This window comes from Vigna angularis, chromosome 10, assembly GCF_016808095.1.
Source record: "Vigna angularis cultivar LongXiaoDou No.4 chromosome 10, ASM1680809v1, whole genome shotgun sequence".
In the NCBI taxonomy this organism is placed as follows: domain Eukaryota; kingdom Viridiplantae; phylum Streptophyta; class Magnoliopsida; order Fabales; family Fabaceae; genus Vigna; species Vigna angularis.
Genome location: NC_068979.1, coordinates 28,015,006 through 28,029,522, shown reverse-complemented (window position 1 = coordinate 28,029,522; position 14,517 = coordinate 28,015,006). Strand labels below are relative to the sequence as shown.

At 29.0% G+C, this 14,517-nt stretch overlaps 1 protein-coding gene across 1 annotated transcript; it reads left to right on the top strand.

The window, feature by feature from the left end:
- The first annotated feature begins 2,674 nt into the window (after positions 1-2,674).
- LOC108335563 (VQ motif-containing protein 8, chloroplastic-like) lies at positions 2,675-3,337 on the top strand. The gene has a single exon (XM_017571598.2). The coding sequence runs from the start codon at positions 2,716-2,718 to the stop codon at positions 3,244-3,246; it is 531 nt and encodes a 176-aa protein (XP_017427087.1). The 5' UTR covers positions 2,675-2,715; the 3' UTR covers positions 3,247-3,337.
- Positions 3,338-14,517: the final 11,180 nt, after the last annotated feature.

Below are 14,517 nucleotides of genomic sequence, written 5' to 3'. Positions count from 1 at the left end.
GAACTGGAGGTTCTACCACGAATTGTCGTGGAAGCGCGATTTAGGTATTCATAATGGTGGCGCAATTGCTACGCAAAGGAGAAGTCCATGGCACTACGATTTGGTCCTCGCGATGTAAATAAGTTTCTGGTTCTATTTTGAATGCAGGTTGATGGCAGCACTTTCGAGGAGAATGGGTTTTGTGCATTTGCAGGTTGCGCAAGAATGATGAACTCGCGAGGAAGAAGATGTGATTTAGGGTTTCTATTTATGGATTTTTGTGTTTAATTTCACTCTCACTTTTTAACAGAGCAAGGAAATAGGGTCTTGTGTTTTTCCCTATAGTTAGTGTCTTGATTCCCCCATTATTCTTCTGTTTTCACTATGTTGTAGGTTGTGGCAGCTGTTCTCACAACGTTGCAGCTACTTGTATGAAAAATCTTTGTAGACTGGGTCTGCTTACCCTTGCTGTTAAAGTAAATCTCACCGGTTGAGATCTTAGGGAGCAATTTGTGCTATGTGCAGTATCCTACATCACACATATCCATAATATCTTTAGGAATCTTCTTGAATTGTTGAGGGACAGAGAATGATGTTGTGAGTGGCTGAGAGATGGAAATAGAGGCAAAGTTAGTTACATAAGTGTGGTGCAGTTATTAGATAATGCAGGCAGAGTATAAAGTCCTTTGGGTGAAAATTAAACATGTTTATTTTTTGTGGGGGCAGTAATTCTTTGTAGGAGGTTGGTGGTTGGTTATTGTAGAAGGGTTTCTCCATTATAATTTTGTTCTTTACAGAAACAATACCCACCATTTTCTTCATTTCATTTAATGATTTCTATGTTATTACCTATACCGCTTCTTGATTGCATCAAACTTTTCCCATCTACTGGATTTGTTGAGAGGGAAAGTTTGGAGGAAAGGAATCAGAATTTTAGGAAAAGGGTAGATGAAGGTCGCATTAAAAAATGGATGCTAAGATTGTCATTCTGGAGAATGAAATGACAAACCTCGAGACAAAAATGGATGCCTCTCATTCCAAGTGCTGACACATATCATTTGTGAGCTAGGGTTCATGGTAGCGACGCTCGCGAGCTAGGGTTCATGGAGCGACGCGAATGGGTTGCTTTGCTATGCGATTTGGGAGTTCAAAAATTAGAAAATTTTCTGGGTTTTGTTGTGTCTGAATCACGAGGAAGAAGATGGTGTTGATGGAAATTTCACATCATTTTAACCTTAAATGTAATTAACACCTCAAATGTAGAATTCATCAAGTTTTTGCTAGCGGGGGCAAGTTTGTTGTTAGCCTTTTTAACGCCGTAAGCAAAAAGAACTAACATGAACCGTTTTTGCAAAATATAGGATGTTAATGAACTTTTCAAAAAAAGGAGGACAACTTTGAACATACCCTATAAATCGAGGGACCAAAATATGTATTAAACATTTTTATTTTTAATCGACATAAAATAAATTTAAATATTAATATTATTTTATTTTATTTTGTTATGAAACATTTTCAGATACACAAATCAAAACTAATTTTACAAACTTAATTATTTTCATTCTAAATTTTCTAAATTTCTAATCAACCTAAAAGCACAATCATACAACATAATTTTCATATATACCTTTTATTTATTAATTTATAATTCTCAGTCAACACAATATCTTCGTCATATAGTCTGATTTAATCAGTAATCGAAGCAATCATAAACAAACAACTGTCCTTGGTTTACTTAAGCAATATTAGGAGTTGTAACCTGTTATGTTCAGTATACAATCATTTTTTTTATCTCTTATCTTTGATCATGATAGTTTACCATAATGAATCCTAGGGAGAGGTAGTTGATGTCAAGTAAGTCATCCGATGTAAAGAGAAATACTTCCTATAATAGACTTCCTTGAGTTGCAAAATTTTAAAAGTTTTTACACAATAAATACGTCATTCATAAAATTACAAATTTTCTAAATTTACAATATAATACCAAATTATATATTTTAAAAATGTGTATATATATTTATTTATTTAAAAATACGGATATATAGGCTCAACACATGTGATTGTGGTAGATTAAATAAAAATAAGAATATATTTGTTATTTGATGTTGGAAGTTTTACATCGACTAGAGATAAGATTAATTTTAATATATAAGTAAATGTAAACCCATCTTATAAACCGATTTTGTAGAGTTGATTTAAACTTAAAGTCTCATTCTTAACATGGTATCAGGATTAGGTTAGATCATATTTAACAAGATTTATGTAGACATATTATTCCATCCAATCACGATTGGACTACTATTAATAAGCCAATTTTATAGGATTAAATTAGATTTCAAATCCGCTTCTTAACCGTTTTAAATGTATTTAATAATTTAAAATTTATTCTCACACTTAAAGTATATGTAAAACTAGCTACAATAACTTTGAAAGACAGAAGACTATTGTTAAGAACTATTTTACCTTATTAATATTGAAATCCGAATTCAAAGTTTGACCAGAAAGGCATAAACGCGGGATAGTAGTTGAAGTGTGTGGTCTTTTTCTTATTTTATTTTACCTTACATCTGAGTCGACGATGCCTATATTTGACGAATAAAAAAGTGAAGTCAATGGTCAGGAAACGTAGGCTAAAACATTTGTCTATATATATACATTCTGAATCTCTCTCCCTTTTCAATCTCCCCAAAACAGTTTCAGTGTTTTGACATTGGTGGTGAAGTCTCAAGTCCTGAAATGAGAACTGCAACCACAAAGTTGGAAGCCCTTAAGGGTCAACGTCCTTCTTCCTTGTCCATCAACAAATATTCCCATTTGATTCGCAAGCCTTCTTCATCATCTTCCACATCTCATCTCGTATTGACCAAAGCCATCACCAATAACCCCATCATCACGTACACGGAATCTCCCAAGATAATTCACACTAAGCCTCGAGATTTCATGGCTCTGGTTCAAAGGCTAACTGGCATATCCAACTCCAATGAACATCTCTTCCACGATGCTGCCTCCTCTCAGAATTCTGGGTCTCTTACGAGTGATGACTCCAACAACCGACAAGATGAACAACAACATCGGGAAGATGTTGGGGATGGTCAAAGTTGTGTTAAGGAAGAGCCTTTTTCTCGTTCTAGTATGGATTTTTCGGATTTGCCTATTTTCACTCCAGATTCTGTGTTTACATATGCAGCAGGTTCGCCATTTGGGTTTTTGGGTGCTTTGTTATCACCTTCCGGAATGGAATTCATGAAAGAATTGCCTGAATATTAGTGGAATCAGTTAGTTCAATCTGAATATGTTAGTTTTTTTACATGTACATGAGATGAATCTTCTTTTTCCAAATTCAGATTTTTGAGATGAATATGTAGATGCAAGTTTTTATTTTCTTGAAAATTTCGTATGTTAATGTTAAGAATGGGTAATCTGATGATAGCTATTCTAATAGGCTCTAACAATAGTTTTAATGAATTTTTAAGTTTAAGTTAACCTTATAAAAAACACCTGATTATATATTATAAATTGACTATCAATTTAAAAATAAAACACAACTATAATATTTGTGTGAAATTAATGATATATAAATTCATTATACAGACACAAATTCAAACACATAAATTTAACTTATATAAAAGATTCACAACATCTTCAACTCAAAAATCTTAAAATAATAAAATTGTATTTTCTTTATATATATATATATATATATATATATATATATATATATATATATTAAAATTCAACTGAATTTTCTGTCTAGGGTTATCTAACTTTTGTTTTGTAACAGTGGCTAGCACAGCTTGAATTTTCTGGCTTGCTCTATCTATCTTGTGAGACATTGTTGGAGCTCCTTGGATTCCCTGTTATATTATGCAGCCACTTGTTTTTAGTATTTTCTTATTAAAGGCTGCCAGTTAGTATTTTGTAATTATTATGTTTCTTTGCATTATTGATTTTTAAAACAAGGGGCATGCTCATGCACTTGCGTGAATACTATAAATTCGTCTTTCCTATTTATCATGGTTTAATATATAATTTCAATGGGCGTCTAACAGTTCAAGCACTTAGCCTCCCAATTAACAACAAAGGTAAATGCTAATTGTTTCTCAAATAATAACCAGTGCTCGATATTTTTGCCACCAGTAAGAAAAATGAAACAATATAGGCTTCTCATCTTCCTTTTTACAAGTTAATTCTGAAATGCTAAATTAAGTTAATTTTTTAAAATGATATTACACTTTATTTCAATTAAAATTTTTGGATAAAGTTTATTGGAGGAATTTTATCAATGTATTTACAATACGAGAAATCAATCTCCACTATCACGACTTTACTTTAATATCAAGCTGAAGTAATATGATATAGTCATAACTTTAGTGTTGAGGTAGTCGTTCAACATTAACACAAATTTGATTAAGGCTAATATGTTGGTTTTTTTTTTACATAGCACATTCGTGCCATATTGAAATGATTTCATTGATTTTAATTTTCTTTTGAAGTCGTTATAGACTGAAACAACTTTTGTGTAGAATAGAAGTCGTGTTATTATTGAACTATTCTTGTATGATGATTCATATTAAAATCGTGTGAAAAAAAAAATTAACCAATTATATTAACTTAATGAAAGTTGTGTGAAGTTAAATACCTTTTAGCATAACATGAAAGTCACGTCTATATCACATGACTTCAAACTGGATAAAGTAAAGTTATACTAATAGGTAACAATTTTCTTATATTGAAGTCGTGTCACCGAACTTATAATTTTTTAAAATTTTACAACAATTTTATAAATTTGTAGTTGAATTGTACCACGTTATTAAATAAAAACAATTTCAATATCCAATTTTGCATGAATATTCTCAAATATAAGGGGATAGGTTGATGATTCCTCGTTGTCTAGAAAAATAGGTAAAATAAAGTATATGAGTATAGTAAGTCTATTACAAGAAAATCATTAAATAAAAACTAAGTTTAAAGATAAAAAATAATTAGTCATATATATCATTTTATAAATAAAAAATTAGTGGTATCTAAAATAGTTTCTATTATGAATAAAAATTTATAATTGATTTGTGAATTAAAATTTAAATTGGTGTCTAGCATTAATTAACAAGATTTTAACTATAAAAAGGTGTCTAATTATTTTGATATTTAAAATTTATTACTATATTTAAATACTTTCATGGTGGTCTCATTAAACTAAATGTTCGGTTTGTGTCTTAAGTTACTAACATGTATTAGAGAAATAAGGTTATCCTTTTATTATTTAATTAAGATTTTAGTTTCCAAAATTTAGAATAAATCCATTTTTAGCTTTGTAAATTTTAAACATTATTTTCATTTCTGAAATTTGAAAAGCATGGTTTTTTATTTCTTAAATTATATACTCTTTAATGATTTTGAAAAATCACTTTAATGTTAAGATTAACACAATTACCATCTATATCTCTAAAATGTTACTAAATTAAAGTTTTAAAGATAATAAATAAAATTAAATATTTTATATTCTTTTATTATCTTTCAATAAATTGATAATATTTGTTAAGATAAACTACTTTTACACTTACATTTTATCATAATGTTCTTTAATAAGAAAATGAATAAGTTACAACATTCAACTAATTCTTATATATGAAATTGAATATATCAATTCAAAAGCAACGTCCAACAAGTTGAGTTATTGAGTTTTTTTTCCTATGTGGAGAATAAGCCCAAATAATGTAAATCATTATGTATCACTTGGTTTAGTGAAGATGAGTCAAATTAGAAGGACACATATTATAGTCATTTTGAAGAGAGGGAAAAGTCAAGTGAGAGATAAAGGAAGAGAAAAAGTATTTCCCGCATAACACAAAATATGCACTAGCTAGTGTTTTCATCATTGTGAAGTCATTTACCGTTGGATCGAACTGATTTTTAGACAGTGGGTTCTAGACGTATGGTTCTTCATTTTGACCATTCGTATCATCAATCGGAGATCTAGTTTTCGAGAGACAGTCTTGCATCAACAGCTCTATTTTGGAGAAGTTTCATTTTCTTTGCTCTCATTTGTAAAGGTTTGTGTTTAGTTAAATTGGCTGATTAAAAACATCATTTAGTGTTTTTATTAGACACTTTTGTATCCTATTATTGATCATAGTGGATTTTTCTTTGGTTTGGACGACTTGTGATTTTTACCCTTGTATTGAGGAGTTTTCCATGTTAAAATTATTGGTGTCTTTTTGTACTTTGGATTCTACTTTTGTTTTATTTATTTTTTATGTTCCTCACATATTCTCACAAGAAGGTAGATTAAATTTTCGTTGCATTATTACTCTTTGTTAAGTTATTATTATTTTTTACCGTTTTTTCATCACAACATGTTGTCTTTCTATGTAATGTGTAAATAAATATAACAACTCAGTAATATTAGGAAAGAATAAATGTGAATCAAAAAGGAATGCTTACAAGGCAGAACACACAAGAAAGTTATGTTATATATGTAGTGTCCATAGATGTCTCAAATTAGTCTATATCATAATTTAGTCATATATATGGATGGAGACAAAAAAATTCTAAGGGACCAAAATAAATCATTTATTAAAAAAGTCCGCACGATGATATATCCATAAAGTGTTATGAGTTAAGACTAGTCCATAGGTCTTCTTTTGACAAATTGACTATTTTATTCGTAATAATATTCAAAATTTCTCTCATTAAGTTAACGTATTCATCTAACTAATTGTGTAACTTAATTACATACATTAGTCCTACACTCTTGAAACAAATTATGCAATTGTATTAACATCTAGTTTTTTGTTATTGCTTTTTTTTAATTTAATAAAATTATGTTTATTTTTATTCAGTTTTGATATACGAAAATGTTTTTATATTAGCACAATTTTATAAAAATAATAATTTGTTTGATTTTTTATCAATAATTCTTTTAAAAAAAACTATTTCTTTTTAAACTGAAACATATTTATTATATTTTAAATGTCAAAACTAAAAATAAGTTAGAAATTTATATATATATAATTTTAAATCCATAAAAACCTTCAAAATATGAAAGATATAAAAGTAAATGTGTTTTTAGGATTGATCTAAATATATGTAATTTCTAAACTTATAAAAAATGACTTACTTTTAATATATTTTCTTTCAAAATGACCTTATTTTTAAGCTCAAGCAAATTCAACATATGTTATATTTTCAACTTTTGAAAATAATAAAATTATATATTTAAAATATGACTACAATTAAAAAATTATTTTGAATAATTTTTTATAAAATTAATATATATTCTTTAGGAATAATAATTTTTCAAGCAAATATAAATTAATTTCCATTTTTCAAAATTAATTACACTAAATTTTATCAAAACTACTTTTTTATTTGATAATGAAAAATTGTCATTGAACAATAAAATTCTTAAGTATAACTTTTTTTGGGTATTCAACGTCGTATAAACATGTTTAGAGTAAAGAAGAAAAACAAAATTAATAAAATAAATAATTAAAAATACATAAAAAAATATTTAATTTAGTTTTGGACAGCTAATCTTACTTTAACCTTCTCCAATTCACTTTACATGATTAGGTGAGATCACTAAGCTTTTGTTTATGGATTTGGAGAAGAGTGATTGAGTAAATTTGAGAGGATTTAAAGGTTAATTTTTTATTATTTATTTGAATGAATTTGAAGGTAAGTGAGAGTAGATTTGGAAGTAAAGTTTGTGAGAATTAGTGTAGGATTTGATTGATGTGACAAATTAAAAAAATTTACTTCCAAATCCACTCTCACTTACCTCCAAATCCACTCAAGTAAACAACAAAAAATTTACCTACAAATCTTCTTAAATTCATTCAATTACCTCCTCTAAATCCATCCAAGTGAACAAAGTGATAGAAAATGATAAAATACTTTTAATATTTTGAATTTTGTAGAGAAAAAGATGAAGCTTAAATTGGTTCTCCAAATTTGACCAATATAGGCTACCAAGCCCAATCACAAGATATCCCAAATCTAAGAAGAAGATTAGATTTAGGAAGTCTAATGTCACCTATAGCAAGTCTTTTTAGGTTTTTTTTTGGAAACTTTGGAAGTTTGGATTAGATTTGCCGCTTAATGCACTCCAAGTTTCACATATCTTAGAGTAGGTTGTAAGAGGATATATATATATATATATATATTCTATAAATAGTTCTATTAACTTTTGTAAAAATCACTTTGATATTAATGTATCATCTTATTCTTTACCACTAAAATATCTTTTCTAAAAAATCTATTGTTTTACACGAGATTCCAACGCCTTTTAGACCTTGTTTGCTTCAATTAGCAATAGATTTTTATATTAGTGGACTAAATTATTCTTCATCAATATAGCCAAAGGTTGTAGGAGAAGAACTCGTAATACACTGATAATAGTTTTTTTTTAATATTGCATTATTATAATAATCTTTTTCAATCTCATTTCAATATTTTAATTGTTCTCAATTTAATTTATTTTTTTAAAATTACTTAATATAATATTTTTCGTAAAATTTATAGTAACAATATTATAACATAACATATGCTTTGAAACTGTGAGGACTTGAAAAATTAGAATTAGAAAGTTGATAGATGTAATACGTTAATGAAACCAGATTTTAATGTTAAAACACATTCATCAGTATAAATATAATTTTAGAATATCCTGATTCATTAGTCAAATCCTTCTATCTTTCTCTAAAACTCAGTTCTTCATGTTCCTCTGCCTTCCCTCTACCATTTCTCCTCTCTGAACCATTTGATTTTCGATCAGGTTGTGCCCAAGTATCCACAGCGTAGAGGACTCCACAACTGACCGATCACTTTCTTCATTCGAACTGGTAAGCTGTTTTTCCCTTTCCTCCGCTATTTTGGACCTAAACCATGCAATCTTTGCTGGTTGCATGTGTCTTATGCTTCCTCTCTTGCATTTCTTGTTCGATTCTAGCTCTAAGAGTTGTTCTTGATCACCAAGTGATGGTGTGTAGGGTGTTGTCTAGGTTTCTCACAACTCAAGGTATTGTTGAGGCGAGTCTTTGAGCTGGGCTGTGAAGTTTTGAGGTAAGGGGAGCTAGAATACTTCTTTAAATTTGTGGTATGATATGTATGTATGTTGAAATTTGAATTGGTGTGCTGTTTTAGAGTGGTATTTGAGGTCTTAATTTTATGGTGTGGTTTGTGTTGAAATTGAAATCTATGAAACTGTGTTGTGATGTTGGGAATTGATTTGGATGAGTTTAAATTGCTATAATTGATCAAATTGGAAGTGTTTGAAGTGTGAAATCTATTATAACTTTGGTTAGATAGAAAATTTGGAGTTTTGATAGTGTTTTAGGTTATTATAAAGGAAGTGAGGTAGTGATTTTGAGAAGTAGTGGTCAAGGACTATCGTGGTCTGTTGGGGCAGTCTTAGCAAGTGTATTGTGACTTGTTTGAGTCACCAAAGTGATCCAAATAGGTGCAAAGTGTTAGAATTGGGTTTGGGGTCCTCAAGTTGTGGAAATTGATGTTGAGGAGAAAAAGTTGAGTTGTAATCAAGTTAGAACTATAGTAGGAAGGTTTAGGAACATCTAGACAAGTTTAATTAGGTGTAAAACATGAATTAAAGGTGTTAGAAATTGAAGATAAGGCCTAGAAATGGTAAGGGGGTGTTTGAGTGCATAATTCTATAGAATTTACATTATGTAGATTATGCAGACTCGCTATGCGAATGGTCTCGCATAACGAGTCCCTGCCGAGGGTGCTCTCTGTTTGAGTCATTCACTGTGCGAGCTGGTGCGCTATGCGAATGACTGGAGGGTGCTGCTCTCTGTTTGGTGATTCGCATAACAAATTTGGGCGCTGTGCGAATGGTGGTTGCGTGGGAAAATGCTAGTTTAATTAGAATAGCGAATTTGGGGCGCTATGCGAGGGTTTAGGGTCTGATAATGTGTAGCAGAATTTTCAGTTTAGCTAAGCGCACAGAGTTGCTACGTTGAGCGAATGGACTTTAGCTGAGCGCACAGGCTTGGTGCGCTGAGCGAATGTGAGTGAGTAAAATCCATTGTTTCTGTTATTCGCACAACGAGTTTGGTGCGCTGAGCGGCTTGCCCAGAACCTGTTTTTATTCTTTTTATTCCTGTTTTCTGATAACCTTGAACTATGTTTTGATTATTAGAATGATGTAGAAGTATCTATGATAGTGTATGATCAGTGAGGTTATATGTTTGGATTCAAAGTGACAGTATGGTTGATGGACGTAATTCCATGGATCTCAAAGGGAGGTTACATGGTGGTGCCCTATGTTATTGGACGTAATTCCATGATCCTCAAGGAGAGGATCCATGGTGGTGCCCTTAGTATGTTTAGAAATATTTGCATGGAAGCTCAGTCTTGGGAGTTATCCTGAAGCTCCAATAGTCTTTCTTCTCACTTAGAGAGGATCGATCTATGTCGTGAGGAGTAGTAGGAGGTCCTAGTCTTCAGTGCTTCTAGTATGACCCAAGGTGAGTGATAACGGACTAACCTCGTGAGTGTGGTAGGGTGAAACCCATTGACAACGGCTTTGCAAAGCAGTAGAAGCCACCACGAGTGCATGACCTGCCATAACTCGACAATCATTCTAAGTCCGAACGAGTCAAGTTTTAAAGTGTAACAAGTTATGTTATGTGATCCAGTAACTTTGAATTAAACTTGTATGTTGTGTGTGATTGTTATAACATGATTTTTGTATATCTAGCTCACCCTTCTATTTGTTCTGTGTCTACTTGTGTGTGGTGTGTCCTTTTTGCAATGATCATCCATTTGGATGTAAGCAGAGGTAGGTGATGTGCCCCTGGAGCAGGTCTTGAAGGAAGATGATGTTGCTGCTTAGTCTAGTTAGGATTCATAAACGTTATTATATTTTGAAATACTCTTATGGGTGTTTAAAGTTTTAAATTATAGCCATTTTAAGATGACTGTAACCTTAAAATTTTATATGCAAGTCTTGTTCTAACTGTTCTATTATATTAAAATATGAACTATTATATTATATATTTTTATATAATCGTGAGATAAAGGGTTAAAGTTTACTTATTGATAAAAATGTCATATAATATCAATAACGAATACCACGTGACATTATAATAATCTAATCTAGTCAAAATAAATTTAATGAAAGAATAATTGTGATCAAATTAAAATTCTTAAAAATATTAAGATGAAATTACTGATAATAATGGGATAAAACAAATACCATTTAACCCAACCATTGTTAGGGAATGGTTGTAATTAGTGAAATTTGTGGGTATGTATTTTGTTTATTCTATTTGTGGTTTAAGAGGATGATTAAGGATGTAAAAAAAAAATTATATTCATGAATATATATAGATAAACTCTGCAACTGATAGAAAATAAATATTATAAATGATTTATAATTAACGAATACAAATATATTTTTTATCCACATATTAATAGGACGAATACAGGTAGGTATCATATCCTTTGTACCTATAAATATTTATATTGCTAATTTTTAATTTACTAAACTATCCTCATATATATATATATATATAATAAAAAATAAGATTAATATTTACTTTTATAATTTTATTTGGATTTATATAAATTCAAGTTTATTTAAACTTTATTTGAAACTTATAATAATGATATATTATATTTTATATATTTTATTTGAATTTATTTGGACTTGGTTATCTTTAAATGTTTAAAATCAAATTTTATATATAAATTTTCTATATTTTTAATATAAGTTTTTTAAAAATTTCATATTTATACAAATTTTTAAAAATTTATTTAATTTTTAATTATTTTTATACTTTTTTTTTATAAATTTGTATAGTTAAAATATTTTGTTAAATATTTTTAATTTTTTATAAATATTTACGATATTAAAAAGATATAATAGTACTTTTATAATGTATATCGTACATAGGTATTGATAGAGGCAAATATTTATCCAATTAAAAAAAGTAACTAGAAGCTATTACCATACCATTCCATCCTATATAAATCCTATAAATATTATCTTTAATTTTATAGAAAGACGAGTAAGATGTCATTTTCAAGCCAACCATTTCATTTTATTAAATAATCAATAATTGCCTTTCATATCACATAAATTATATCCATAATTCCGACATTAGGCACACCAACCATAAATTATTGTTAACTTTGAGTCTTGGATTTATTTATTCACCTAACACCTATATTCAAACCTCAAACAGCTTTATGCTCTTTATCTCGAATTCAAGTAATCCACATACACTTTTTCAATCCTATAATAACAAACAAGAAGTATGCATTCCAACCTTAACTGGGTTAATTAATTAAACGAAACAATTTTTTTTATAATTAAATGCTAGAACTTATCTACACAATTGTACGAAAAAACTATTAAGAATCAATATTTAAGGACTTTTAATTTTTCGTCAAAAAAGCAATTTGATTTGATTTCAATTACCAATACTTACATAACTTACGAAAATCCATGAAATATTTTAGAGCTCTCAAAACGGGTAATCTGACTCGACTCAACCCGATCCACCACGGATTAGTCATTTAGTAAGTCAATTCAACCCGACTCATTTATTAGCAAGTCAAAAAAATTTGAACCTGACTCGACCCACCACAGGTTGGTGGGTTAAACAGGTTGGCTCATTGACTCACTTAACTCTTTTTTTCACCCTCTTCTTCTGAGATTTTTATAACATGTTACTTTGATTGATCAAATTGAAACAATAATAATTGGACCAATTGATATAAAAGAAAATGAAACAAAAGAACTCTATTGTTATATATTCTAAGCTATCAAGCATAAAATTTTGTCAATTTAACGAGATATAGACAACCGTTTGATCAAGAAACTACATATAGTCATTAACAAAAATATATACTAGAGGGGAACTTTTGGATAAACAACAGTACAGCGCAACACTAAAAGCTCTAATGCGAAGTAAATGTTCTGCGTTTTGAATAATTAATTTAATTAATTTGATTTCAATAAAAGAAATATGATTTGAATAATTAATTTAATTGATTTGATTTCAATAAAAAAAAATAGGTGGGTTGGTGAGCCAACCCGACTCATTACGGATTCAACTCGGGTGAGTCGGGTTCTTAACGAGCCGGATCAAAATTGGTTCGCATTAAAATTTTCACATTTTTTTCCAAACCAACTCGGTTCAAACCCGTGGTGAGCCGGGTTGGCTCACGGGTTTCAACCCATTTTTACGGCACTAGATTATTTATAATGATTCTTTTATTAGATTTTTTGGTATGTTTTCTAACATGAAAATATTACTATAAGTTTATCTAAGTTAACTTATTTGTACTTAATTATAATTATGGTTTAATTTCAAATTTTAAGTTTACTTACCTCTAGAGTTTTTTTTTTTTTTTTCTAACTTTTCTCTCATGTTCTCTCTTCTGTTTCCTTCTTTACCTTTTCAAATTTTTATATTTCATCATCCGTGGGAGGTTGAAGGTTGAAGATTAATTATTGATCTCTTTATTTACATTTTTCTGTATTTTTCTTATATTTTATCATGTTTATATTTCCTGTTTTTTATCTAAGTTTCTGTTTTTTTTTAATTTACTATTTCTATTTTTCATTTTCTATTTGTTTTTCTCTCTTTTGTCTTTTTATGTTCTTTTTTTTCATTTTTATATTTTAATACAGTTCTACTATTTCTTTTCAAGTTTTATTTTTGTTTTACGCGATTTTTTATATTTAGAGCATTTATTCCCCTAGTTAATTTCTCCCGAATTGATTTAGGTCAACTTTGAATGTTATCGTGTTGTTATACGCTTCATTTAATGCATTCAGGGTAAAGAAATGGTACATTAATATATATGAATTTTTTACATTTATTTAATATTTTTATTTTTATTTTTTATCATTTAAAAAATATATATACAATTTATTTTTTTATGACTATTTTACCTATTTTAATGTGTGTTAGATGATGATTAGGGTAAATTCAAGTTTCCTATGTCTATTTGATGCAGAAGTTGACAAGACATATTATAGAGAACTTAATAAGGTTTGTACGTTCTAACATTATAATGTTTTGAAAGTGTAAGAAGAAAGACTTAAGTCTCTAAATCTTCAAGGAGAATTTCGCACAGCATGTTCTAATATTATTTGATTACGTGAACTTCTTTAAAACTTGATTTCTTACAAACAAGACCAACTCTACTTCATTCTAACAACAAAAAGTGACATAGTATATTATCAAAGAACCAATCATATAAAGATAGATTGTCACTCAAGAAAACCTATGAACATCAAACTATTAATTTATCTCATGTCTGTATGTTAGTTCAACTTGCCAACACATTTACTAAATCACATGTCAAATTCATGATTTCTTAATTAACAAATTATTACTTGTTGACTTACAAACATCAATTTAAGTGGGTGTCAACATATTTCATTAAATCAAATTTTTAGAATTTATTAATAGAATATTATCTATTATTAGTGTATATTGTTTTATAATTGTACAATTACAATTGTGTTATTATTAGATAGCTTCATTGTAGGATTAACAT

Coding starts and splice junctions, on each gene's coding strand:
- LOC108335563 (XM_017571598.2), top strand. CDS start 2,716: ATGAGAACTGCAACCACAAAGTTGGAAGCCCTTAAGGGTCAACGTCCT.